At 46.0% G+C, this 12825-nt stretch overlaps 1 protein-coding gene across 2 annotated transcripts in view; it reads left to right on the top strand.

Annotated features, from left to right (window-relative positions):
- Positions 1 to 12825, top strand: part of DOT1L (DOT1 like histone lysine methyltransferase) — a 41055-nt gene that overhangs the window by 24911 nt on the left and 3319 nt on the right. For both annotated transcript variants that reach the window (XM_026045582.1, XM_026045583.1), the window contains 11 exons: positions 2188 to 2289; positions 2853 to 2990; positions 3559 to 3684; positions 4515 to 4996; positions 5235 to 5355; positions 6141 to 6287; positions 7554 to 7680; positions 8619 to 9232; positions 9730 to 9935; positions 10685 to 10749; positions 11268 to 12236. In XM_026045582.1, coding sequence (XP_025901367.1) covers positions 2188 to 2289; positions 2853 to 2990; positions 3559 to 3684; positions 4515 to 4996; positions 5235 to 5355; positions 6141 to 6287; positions 7554 to 7680; positions 8619 to 9232; positions 9730 to 9935; positions 10685 to 10749; positions 11268 to 12236 — 3097 coding nt within the window. The remainder of the gene's footprint in view (positions 1 to 2187; positions 2290 to 2852; positions 2991 to 3558; positions 3685 to 4514; positions 4997 to 5234; positions 5356 to 6140; positions 6288 to 7553; positions 7681 to 8618; positions 9233 to 9729; positions 9936 to 10684; positions 10750 to 11267; positions 12237 to 12825) is intronic.

The raw sequence follows: 12825 nt of genomic DNA, 5'->3' as shown, positions 1-12825 counted from the left end.
TTTTTTTTTTTTTTTTTTTTGACATTTTTTGTAGTTTAGCAAAACCTTAAATGAGTTGCAAACATTCTAGCAGCATGGGCTGTTAAACTTCTGGAAGAACAAGACAAAAATTGAAGAGCAAGATGTAAGAGAGAGCTGGCTGTCATAGCTGATGGTGCTTTGTTAGTCTCTTGGTACTAATAGTATGTTAAAGCTACACTGGTGGGCAATGTGTGGAACTAAATGATGAGCTGAAATACAGAGAAAGGCACAGAAAATACTTTAATTATGAAGCGTGTTTTTAATCTGTTGTTGTAAAGACATCTCTCCAGTAGAGGGAGGAGATTTCCTGCCTAAATACTGTTTTGCCTTGCATTAATAGATAATTGAATTGCTTTGTAAATTAGTCCTGATGAGATTTCCTCCAAGCAAGTACCTAGGCAGGCTCTTCTCCCCTTGGAGCTCCACTGTACCCTTTAACGTCTTGGGAAGTCCACCTTTTGGTGGCCCTTCTTGAGCATTTCCTTTATGTCCTTTCGGAAGGTGTCAGCCTCGAGCCGTGCCGGGGTTTTGTGGCCATTTCCAGAACTGGAGCTCCCTTTTCCTACAGGAGAAAGGCTAACTTGTAGCGCCCGGTTCCTGCCAGCCAGCGGCTCTGGTGCTGTTGTGATGCTAATRCAAACCTTTCTGCTGCTCTCGCTTGTGCTCCCCCTTGAACAACATGCTGAATTGGGAGTCTTTCCTTTAAGCGGGGTATTTTTCTGCATGTAGACAGAAATCAGAAAAGCCTGATCACAAAGTTAGCTTACCTTCTTGCACAGGCATGGACTAAAAAACAAGAGCGTGAAATTATCATGCCGTACATTGAAGTATGACTTGAGAGTGTAGCAAAGTAGTCCCTCCGTGCTGGCATCTGACAGTTGTTGTGTAAAGACATTTAAAATGGGCAATTCTGGCTGAAATGGTTATTTGATGGAGTGTTATCCCGAGAGCACGGCTGGTCACGCTTCCTGAAAGCAGATGTCGAACTGCCCTGCCAGAGGTGCTGCTGCTGCACATAAGGGCTCCCCCAACACGTTCCTTTATTTTTCTCAGTACAATAAAAATGTCTCTACCGCGATTTTAACATAAACAAGATGCTCTGAGCTGCTAGTCCACCCGGGTACCCTTAGATGGAGCTGTCAGCCCCAGCGCTGCTTGAGAAGGCCACGTGAAGAGCCTGGTGCTGAGGCACCCCGAGCTTTGCGCCTGTGGCAGCCCCTTTAGCACCGCGGCGACGCAGCCAAGTCTTCGGAGGCACCTGGAGCTGTGCGGCACGTCCTCTGTTTTCCTCTCACAGGTGGGACGTGCCCGTGCTGCTGCTTGCCTTGCAGGCATGGCTTGCAAGGCCACGGTGTCTTTCTCCTTGGCCTCCCCCCGGGAGGCCACGTTAGCCAAACTCCTGCTTGGCCCCGCCGAAGTTGCATGGGGGCAAGCGGCATCTGCAGAGCTCTTTCCTGGYCCTGCACTCATCCTGTGACAAGGAATGGTGAAAATGGGAGGCTTCTCAGCCATTCCTGCCCTTGCCCTTCGCTGCTCACCCAGGGCAAGACCCTGCAATGAGCGAGCCARTATCTAGTTAAGGAATGTTACAGGCAGGAAATGTCTCACAAGTAGAAGGGTAGGGTGGCTCATTAAAGCAGCTTTGGCTCTAGAAACACAAATGGTTTGGCTTATTTATGACTTTCCTCCTGCCTCCCCCACAATGTATTTTCATTTACTGAATGTCTTTTGTGAATACTGTGTAGGAAAACTCTGGGTTGGGACTCCAGAGATTTAGTTTATTCTCAGTTTAGTAACAGATTTCATGCAGATAATGTTTCCCAGTTCTGTTTCTCCTCTGTAGGATGTGGCTATTACTCCTTTACAGATGTGCTAGGCAGTTAAAAATGAATGATTGTGTTTTACTGTATAGCAACGAAATCTATTTAAAGATTCTTTTCAGCTTAAATAACTTCCTTAGAGCATTGAACACTAGCAAATACAACATGACAGAAGCCTGAGGCAGAGGTGCCTTAGTCCCCAGATCTCCTCTCTGAGCTCAGATTCATTCCCACCTGGATATCAGCTTGCCTCAAAACTGGATGTAAACTTCTTGGGAAGAAGCACCCTTCAAGGTTTGCTGCCATTGATGCTAAATGTGCTTTTTCTCACCCTTTCCTCTTCTAGGAGAAAAACGCTCAGCTACTGGGGACCGCACAGCAGTTATTCACCCACTGCCAGGCACAGAAAGAGGAAATAAAACGTCTTTTTCAACAGAAACTTGATGAGGTTGGTCTGGTGGAAATGTGTGCTTGTTTGGCATCTGGGTGGAAATGTTTTTGCTAAAAAGGTGCAAGGCCAGAATGGTCTGGGGTCTTCAGCCTTCTTTGTGCAGATGACATTACATCATGTGGAAGCTCTTTGCTGCTTTGGTTAGGTTTTATTTTTGCTGTTGAGATTGTTGTGTGCCACTTTATCTGGGGGAAGGGGCGACGGTCCACAGGCACCATTGCCTTTTAATAAAGGGTAGTCTGCATTGCTAATGCAGCTTCAGAAGCTCAAAAGGAAACGTGATTGCTCTGCAAAAATAGTGTTCTCGTGGTTGACAAGAGAAACTAAATGGCAGCTTTGAAGTTGAATTGCTAGAGCAGCCACTCAAAGCGAGGTATTTCTGAGCTTCTTCATTACCTCATATGTAAAATATTGATGAGAAAGTGCCTCAGAGTGACTTTCTACAAACTGTTAAAGTTTTACGAGTCTCCTTAGTATTACTTTTGAATGTGACAGTTGTCTGGATTTAGTGTCAAGGCCGTATCGAATGATCTCTCTCCCTCCCATCCTCCATTTTGTAGCTGGGAGTTAAAGCTCTGACCTACAACGACCTGATTCAGGCTCAGAAGGAAATCTCTGCTCACAATCAGCAACTGAAAGAACAGACGAAACAGCTGGAGAAGGATAACGGCGAACTCAGGAACCAGAGCTTACAGCTGGTGCGTACAAAGCTTGGGTCTGAGCAGCAGGGTGATGCTCCCATTCATGCAAGGAAGCCAAGCTGTGAGCCAAGAGCTGCCTCGACTGCTGCTGCTGTTCCTATATAGAGGAACATATGTATTTCTTTCTAGAGGAATGATATTGGTGGAGAGAATGCAAGTGATCCCATTTCTTGGAGACCTTTGTTTGACTCTAAGAAATGCTGAGATGATGGTCGGCTGTGGCCTCAGCTGGCCTGACATTGAACGTGGATCTTGCTGGCCAAGACACTTGTGTTGTGTAGTGTTTGCCTCATGGTGGCCACAACCCTTCTCTTCAATTCAGGATTAAGGTGGACAGGGGGAAAATTTGGGTGCAGAGGTGTTTAGTTATGCTGGGTGATAAGRCAAGTTCCAACAAAGCTGGCCACCTCCTGCTGCGTTAAGCGGGGAATACAGGACGGTTTTCGTGGTGCTTGACTTGAGTTTAAGAGGATGAGAAGCGTGGCCCTTATAAAGACATGCCTTGTGCCTCGGGTAGGGGGAAACAGCAAAAGTCTTTTGATCTGTTCATCCTGTGTCTTGGCAGCTGAAGGCACGGTGTGAAGAACTGAAGCTGGATTGGTCTACACTGTCCCTGGAGAACTTGCTGAAGGAGAAGCAGGCCTTGAAGAATCAAATTTCAGAGAAACAAAAGCACTGTTTGGAACTGCAGGTAGAGAGCAAGGCAGGAAAAGGGTCTAGAGTCACCAGCTTGGGTTAACTCTTGGGCAGTAGGCCTGTTAGGGTGTTTGATTAAATATGATATTAAGGGTAAGCTAGCCGGTTGTTACACTTTTTCTAGATATAAATATTTTGGAGGGTTTTGGTAAAATTGAGACAAACAAAAAATACAGGTCATTTTTTGACTCTCGAAGTAATTAAAGGAAGCAGATACTATGGCCTGATTCCCTTGTAGTGCTGTGAAAGACGAAATCATGGCTCATTAAAACCATTAGAAATCTTGACCTAATGTAAAAAGCAGGAATGGCTTCAGTGTCCTCTGTGTGTTTTGAAGGTTCAGTTCAGAGATTGGTTTCCACAGAATATCAGTTAAATAAAAATAAATGAAACTGCTGTGACCACAGAGGTTTCTTTCCTCCTTGTGAGATGAGCTTTAGAGAGACTTTTATTTTTGACCTGTCATGGGATGTTGCTTTCCTTCTGTGACTGGCAGTAGTGAGTTAGGCTTTACTTCTTAAACGTGTGTATGTGTGTGTGCATGTGTAATATATAAGTTTATATCGGAGGTACCTTATGTTTGCTTCCAAAAATATAGAAGTGCTTTCTAATAGTCTCTGAGTCATTCCCCCAACCTACATCTTTTGATTGTAGAAAATGAGAGGAGCCTCTTGAGATTTGATTGTAAAATTGTAGGTCACTTCTTTTGTGTTATTCCCAGAAATAAATGAAACTATTTCTGAGAAGTCTGTGATGGCAAAACWGCATAATGTGTTAGAATTCTTCAGTATGGTCTTTAATCGTTGTCCTCCTCTTCATTTAAAGATCAGCATTGTGGAACTTGAGAAGAGTCAAAGACAGCAGGAGCTCCTGCAGCTGAAATCGTATACACCGTCTGATGAGTCACTGTCAGTGCAGCTACGCAATAAAAACCATCTGAGCCGTGATCCTGAGGCTGAGCATGGCAGGTTCCAGCTTGAGCTYGAATGCTCTAAATTCCCTGTCCCCCACATCAATGGCATGAGCCCAGAGCTGTCCATGAATGGCCATGCTACTCCCTATGAAATTCATAATACTTTCAGCAGGCCTTCCTCCAAGCAGAACACCCCTCAGTATACAACCTCTCATCTGGACCAAGAAATAGTTCCATGTACTCCAAACCACAACAGCAGACAGAAGGCAGACAAGATGACAAGCTTGTCCTTACCCGACTACACCAGGTTTTCCCCTGCTAAGATAGCACTAAGGAGACACTTGAATCAAGACCATGCAGTCAATGGAAAAGCAACAACTAATGAGATACAGAGGTGAGAGAGATCATTTCCTAGGAGGGGAAAAGAGGGGTTGCTATATTTGTTTTTGGTAAAAGTAGTTTATTCGGATTGTGGAGAAATAGTTTTGAATGTTTCTATATACTTAAAGCTTTAGATCGTAAATCARTAAAACCAGCAGTGCCAACTGATCAGATATAAACGAGATCATATAGTGCTTTGTGTTTGGTACAGCAGTGCCTTGTATTCTAACCATTTTACATGTCTGTTCTAGAGCTGACCATGTAAAAGAGAATGGCCTTACATATCCAAGCCCTGGTATTAATGGCATAAAGCTGAGTCCTCAGGAAACTCGGCCCTCTTCCCCAGCGGCCTTACCAATTGCAGGCGAGAAGGTAAGAGACGATCTGTTTAAGCAGGGCTGCAAGGACCTCACACCTGCCAGAGCAACGAGTAACCAAGAGAAGCAAAGGCTGATTCTCTGTCCTATGGGCACCTTGGTGTCGAGTGTAACACAACTAAAGAGCAAGGGTGGTAGAAAGAAGGGACTGGCTAGAGGAGGAGAAGACGGAGGGCATGAAAGAGACTTTCCTCAGAGGTACTGGTTCGCGTATGAATTACACCAGTAACACAGTATTACTTTTGGTTTGGTCTAAATCTGTTTCTACTTCAATGTGAGATTATATTTCATTTTTAAAAAAGAAAAAAAAAAAAAAAAAAACTTTTCTGCCACATGGTTGGTCCTGCCCGTGGATCCTTGTTTCAGAGCAAGGAAGAGCCCTTCAGCAGCAAGTTACCATGGAAATCTCCCTGGCTGCTACCTCTTCTGCATACAGAGCACCTCAAGATAGAAATGTTGTCAGATGAGTGCTTTCTACAGAGCTCTCACAAAGACACTGGGAAAATGGGCTTGCCTAAAGCATGCTTTTCCTTATGCTTTTGTGACTAACWGCAGCTGGAATTTACATGTCTTTCTACACAGTCAGATACTCCTGTCCTGGTAGTTTGGAGTTGCTGGGCAAGCTGTCTTTGCTTTTATGGTCATCCCTCTTAAGCATGTAGTTCTTATACAACCATATGCAACTAAATGAGCAGGTTACTGTTAGTTTTTACAAAGTCTTTCCAGTAATAGCATACAGTTAAACGCTACTTTTTTTCTTTTTTTTTTTCCCAATTGCAGGTTTTGAGAGAGAGAACCTCTGTGAGTAATGGAGAAACTATCACCAGCCTACCTATCAGTATTCCTCTCAGCACAGTGCAGCCCAATAAACTCCCTGTTAGTATCCCTCTGGCCAGCGTAGTCCTACCTAGCCGTGTTGAGAAGGTGGTGAGTAAGGGATTGTCAACGCTTTCCATGCCTAACTGAAATCCCCCTGGGAAGTAATGGTGTCTTCTGCACCAGATCCTGAGCGGGCTGCTGACGTGGGCTCTCTGTGATGCTTCGGGGGAGGCTGCTGTTGGTTCTTAGTTGTTCTCTAGGTGGAGTTGGGAACATTTCATTCAGAAAGGAAAGTGAACATGTGCATCAAAAGCACAAACTCTGACTTGGTGGGAAAGTACCAGTGTTTGAAGGTATGTGGGTCTGAGAGCCTCACAAGTAAACGTGCTCTTGGCCCTTACCTCCTTGTATGGCACTAAGGGGACAAATTCTTCCACCTCACTTTGTCCATACATAAATTGTAGATTTTTTTTTTAATCTCATGAGAGTGTGGGGTGAATGTGGACAGTGCTTCCCTGCTTTTACAACTGCAGGGTTTTTTTCAGGCCATCTCTTTCCGAAAGTTTGCCCGTGTACCTTTCAGAGGTGGAKCAAGTTCAAATAGGCTCGGTCCTGTTTCCAGTACAGCCCTGATGTGAAAGCAGTGAATGATTCTTGAGTGCTGTGAATTTAGAATCTAACCCAAGTAATCACCAGCATTACGGTCCTGGATTTGAAAAGCTGGAGTTTGTTTCATAATCTTCAATCCATTATCTCATTCCAGCCACAGACTTSGTAGCTGTAGCATGACTAGAGTCTTCCCAGCTCCAAGGAGAGGTGGTATCTCCTCAGAAAGACTGAATAAAGGGGCAGAAACTGTCAGCTCTGGGCCACCTCTAACTTGAGCATGTTATTTATTCAGGCTGGCGTTTCACAACTCTTGTGCCTCGTTTTGAAAAGCGCCACTTGTTTATAATACCTCAGAGAGAGGAGCAGGCAGTGTAGCCTGGTGCATCCAGGCTATTTCAGGATTGTTTTGGGGAACCTGGTGTATAGCAGCTTTGGGATGTGCTACAGCCACCCGCTTCCTTTCTGTCTGCCTGTGACACAGGGGCCTGAGGCGTTTGTTCCCTGACCTCTGTGCTCTCCTCCGCTAGAACTTTGTGGGACAGTGAGCCTGTTCTCTCTGCTTTTGCATGGTCATATCATCGTCATTTATTTTTGTCCCGTAATATGCTGATATGATGTTTTTCCACAAAACAAGCAAAATCTAGGGCAATTAGGGAAGCCGAGCCACTTCAGTTGATAGATATACTAATGCATGTGAATTTGATTTAAAATTGGTGGCTTTTGAGTGTGTTTGTTGGACTGAAACGTTTGTTTCTCTCTCCCCAGAGAAGCACACCCAGCCCAGTTCATCAGAATAGAGACTCATCGACACTTGAAAAGCAGATTGGTGCTAGTTCTCATAATGGTGTAAGCAATGCTGCTGGAAACAAGCCTCTGGCTTTGGCTACCTCAGGTAACGGCCTCCTCTGCGTGAAGCTGCACCGTGTCCCCGTGGCAGCACCCACGGGTGCACGGGTCCCTGTTCTGGCGCTTCAGGTCACACAGTAAATGCGTGTCCTGTAAGGTGACCCAGGAATCATGCATCTTGCACGATGCTGTTCTGAGACACTTTACATGCCTTTTAGTATGGAGCAGTTGTTTGAAATTGCCTTTTTTGTCCGAACTGCAGCAGCTTGCGGTATAAGCCAGTACTTCCTTTTGTGAACTCTACATGCATGAAGACAGTCTCACCTTTACACTGCAAAATGCTTTGCACAGCTGTGCTTCCAGCTGAGCTGCCTTGGCAAGTTTTGTTTTCACAGTATGGTAGGGCTTTTCAATGGCAAGATTAGTTCCCTGGTGCAGTCACAGTGGTGTCTCACGAGCAGGCACAAGTACTAGGRTAGCTGGGCATGGAGGGGAGAGGGCAGGGATACTTCAAGTGTAAATACTGCTTCTCAACTGGCTTATCTGTTGAGATTCAGCTGCTCAGGACACAGAGACCTTGTGGACCAAGAAAACTAATTCCTAGCATACAGAGCTGTTCAGCAGCAGATCCCTCACCAGACATTTGTCCTTTCTGTTTACCGCTCTCTGGGGGCTTGCGTTGTTGCTAGCATCTATTTTGCCCCCCCCCCAAAAAAACAAACAAACAAACAAACAAACAAAAAAAAAACCCAAAAAACCCAAAAAACTTTGAGTTCTGTTTAAAAGCTGGCTAGGCCGTGGGATACGTGAATTTTCTGAAGGTGCCAGAGCAAAGAGCCCTGTGTCCAGAGCAGCCGGGCAGCTTCCTGCAGTCCCTGGCTGCTCCACTGCAGGTGCAGCTGCRGCCACCCTTGCCATGGCTGCAGTCTAGCACTGGGACCTGTCGCTSAGCACCAGCACTGACGTTTACTTTCCCTTCAACAGGTTTTTCTTACTCTTCTGGCTCCGTGGCAGTCAATGGGACTCTTTCCAACAGCCCAGCCCATCTTAACCATAGCGTTGATCAGGCAGCTCTGGATGACTCTGGGAGTCTCTTTAACTCGGTAGGGTCTCGGAGTTCCACTCCACAACATCCGTTGCTAATGATGCAGTCAAGGAACTCCGGGCAAAGCTCCCCTGCTCATCAGCACTCGACAAGCCCCAGGTTAAATGGCACCTCCCAGAGCCTCGTGGGGGTCTTGCAGTACGCAGACGCCCAGAAGATGTTTGCCGAAGGAACAAAGGGGGATCTTCAGTCTGATGCGGCGTTTTCAGATCCTGAGAACGAGGCCAAGAGAAGAATCATCTTTACGATCTCTCCTAATACAGGACATGTAAAACAGTCCCCTTCCAACAAGCACAGCGCTCTGCCCCCGGCCGCTCGGTTGGACTGTGGCCAAGCGCACGCGCAGGATGGGAAGAAGCGAGGGCGGCGGAAGAGATCRTCTGCCGGGAACGTCGGCGGGAGCTCTGGTGTCTCCCCTAAGCGCAAATCCCTCCCGACTGTGTCGGGCCTCTTTACGCAGCCATCGGGTTCGCCGCTCAACATTAACTCCATGGTAAGGGCAGAGATGCAGAGCTCCAGCAAAACAGGAGGGCCCGGGAAGCCCCTTTGAGTTAGAAATAGGTGCTGGTTGCTCCGTTCTTTTATGTACCCATTGTAATGGCTAAAACTGGCACTTTTACAGAGCTAATGGCTAAAACTGGCACAAAGAGCCTATCAGAACCTATATGAGAATGGCCTTTGTGAGAGGCTGGTGAATTTAAGAAGCTGAGGACCTATTGTAGGGTCAGAAGATATTCAAGGAGGGTTTTTTCTATCAGAACCTTAACTATTAAAATAATCTTGTAATTTTCAGTTCAGACCATTATGGCACAAAGCTTGTATCTTCAGCAAAGTGTTTTTTAAGGCTGTAGATTTGCTTTAAGACAGCCTTTGCCCATAGCTCTAGTGCAGTGCTCAGCATGCATACGCCCTGTTCTATTACCTTGAACATGATGCTGTGTTTTAAAGGGATGCTCTTCTCCTTACCCGTTTTCTTTCCTTCCTGACCAGGTCAATAACATTAACCAGCCTTTAGAAATAACAGCCATTTCCTCTCCTGAAAACTCCCTGAAGAACTCTCCTGTTCCTTACCAGGACAATGACCTGCCCCCCGTGTTGAAAAAGGAGAAGCCGCTTGTGCAGAGCAATGGTGTCCATTACTCCCCGCTAACGTCGGATGACGAGCAGGGATCTGAAGACGAGCACAACAGCACCAGGTGAGCGTGCAGGCACAGCCACCACCAGGAGATTTTCCTGGGGGTTTTAAAGCAGACGAGTGTGGTGGGTCTGTTCTCTCTGCTGCCTTTCCTTGGAGAATGATTCCACGAGGCCATGTGGGAGGCTGAGGTTATGAATCAGAAAGTTACTTAGGAAGTGGCGCTTGAACAAGTGGCAACCTATTCTTGCTATGGATCTTTGTAAGAAATAGTATAGAAATGATCTTTTTTTGTTTGTTTATTACTGGTTGTAGCAGTTATTGGGGCCACGAATATGACTTTTAACCAAGAATCTGTCTCCCTTTCACTSCCTGCTTTCAGCTTGATCAAGAATTCTTTACTTCCTACCCCAAAATGTTGTTTTGCTCTGAATATTGCTACATTCTACCTGCATGTGGATGCAATGGTTTCTTTTTCTTGCTGGAGGCACCAGAAAAGTAACCAATATTGAGATGATAGCAACAGCCTATTTMTTCTCATGAAACTAGAACAACAGCTAAGTTGTCTGAACATAAAATAATCTTGAAAAAGAGTGCAAAGTTTTAACAACTTCTACTCAGAGCTTTTGGTGGATTAAAAAGAAAAATGTTTTTAAGTGCTTCTAGGAGCAATATGCTTTCATAGACGACTTGCTTCTATACTCTAGACAACTGTTAAGACATGCACATAAAGAAGATAAGCTACAAGGGTAATGTACCAACAATAAGACTACAATCAGTGTTGTAACATTTTTTTTATTTTCTCACCAGAATTGAGAGGAAAATTGCAACGATATCGCTGGAGAGCAAATCTCCACAGAAGACTGTTGAAAATGGTAGGTGTCAGGAACATTAATCATTCGTTTTAATGGTTAGAGTCGGTGTGAGGAACATGAATCATTCGTTTTAATGGTTGGAGTTGGAAAGGGGGGGGTTCTTTTTAAGTGGAGAGCAGGCTTTTCTACACTTGCGTACTCCCGAGCAGCCTGCACCTCTGCTGGGACTCTCCATAGTCATCATTAAGACGCATGACTGATATTTACAGGGCTTGGGTCAGTGCTTTCTGTCTCCATCTGACCCAGGGTTAGGGAAGAGGTTTGTAGTGCAAAGACTGAGGAAAGAGTAGATCAGCCTTGGGCTTTATCAGAGCACTGAACTAGGTTTGGAGCTCGGTTAGGTGACTTCTATCGAGTATTTCTGCCCTTGAATCAAATAGAATTACAGCCTGATTAAATATGGGTGCTGGGGAGGAGGAGAGGAAGCAAAACAAAAAAAAAAAACCTCCCTGTTCTTCATAAAAAGACTCAATGAAAGCTGTTCTTTGATATTTTTGTTACCTTTTCTTTCAAACCAGGTGGCAGTTTACCTGGGAGGAAACAAGCACAAACCAACGAGAGCATGAACAGCAGTAAATGGAAATCGACTTTCTCACCAATATCCGACATCAACCTGAGCAAAACTACAGACGGCCCCTTGCAGTCGGCTTCCTCTCTGAGCCAGAACTCGCTCTTCGCCTTCAGGCCTCCCGCTGAGGACGGCCTGGCCATGGAGTCCAAGATCGCGGCCCACGCGAGGAAGAGCGTTGCCGGGCCCTCCTGCGGGGCGGACGGGCTCAGCGCCGCCACAAACCCCGCGAATGGATTCACGTACAACGGGGCACTCTCGACAGACATGGGTTTGCACAGCTTTATCGACGGTGCTTCTCTTCCGCATAAGGCTCCGGACGGGGCTTCCAGCTGCTCGCTGGGGTTTCAGTCCCAGCGGGGCAAAGATGGGGGCGGATCGGAAACCAACCCTTTTCTGAACAAGAGGCAACTCGAAGGCCTCAGCAGCACGAAAGGAGAAGACTTGAATCGGTCAGGGGTCAAAAGCAAGGAGATCAGCGAAATAARCATCCGTGCTGGGGGTTCTTCGGAGAAAAACCCTTTGCAGCATAACGGAAAGGTCGGCAAAGGAAGGGACCGAGATGTGGAGTTCAAAAATGGCCACAACCTTTTCATTTCTGCTGCTGTTTCCTCTGGTGGCCTTCTGAATGGTAAAAGCCTTTCGACTGCTGTTTCTTCAGCAGGCAACCCAGCGTCTTCTGTTCAGCCACACCATCCTTTCCTAAACGCTCTGACCACTGGATCGCAGTTCCCCCTTGGCCCCATGGCCTTGCAAGCAAACCTCAACTCAGTGACAAATTCCTCAGTATTGCAGTCCTTATTTAATTCAATGCCAGCTGCTGCCAGTCTGGTCCACGTGTCATCAGCTGCAACCAGACTGACTAATTCTCACACTATGGGGAACTTCTCTCCTGGGGTTACAGGTGGAACAGTTGGAGGTAGGCAGAACTCTTTCTCTGGTATAAGACAGGGCCTAAAGGAAAGTCTGACTCTGCCTCTCCAGGGGTGAAACCCTTTCACTTCTGCAGGATGTGAAGCAGATCTGTCCCACATAACCTGTCTCCTCTGTCTCTTGGAAATGCTAGGATGAGTGCAATTCCCCACAGTGAAATCTCATGAGCTTTGTCTACTAGATGAGCATGTTGTATCACCTTAATGAAAGAATACACCCAGACTGTGTGATTTCATAATGTGTGCTTGTTCAGATGTTGCTGTGTTGGAACCAACTTAGGGCTGCCTGCAGGTAAAGATTTTAACTTGTCATGTTACCAAGTTAAGGATCTCTAACTTGACAACTTGACGAAAGGTTGAGAATTAGGCCTGGAATGGATGTGGCAGGATCCAGGAAGAGCAAAAAACTCAGTATCTCTGCAGAGGAGATGGTGTTGGGAATTGCGTAGCGTTCTGGCTCTTGAATGGATACGAAGAGCATTCCTTTGCCAGGAAGGGCAATGCCATATGCACCTTGCACTTCTGAGGTTCTGCACAGGCTTGGCCTCTGTGGCCCAAACTGGAGACAAGCTGGCA

Source organism: Nothoprocta perdicaria, unplaced genomic scaffold (genome assembly GCF_003342845.1).
Source record: "Nothoprocta perdicaria isolate Ctin4 unplaced genomic scaffold, notPer1 scaffold_400, whole genome shotgun sequence".
In the NCBI taxonomy this organism is placed as follows: Eukaryota; Metazoa; Chordata; class Aves; order Tinamiformes; family Tinamidae; genus Nothoprocta; species Nothoprocta perdicaria.
This window is presented reverse-complemented; position numbering and strand designations above follow the sequence as displayed.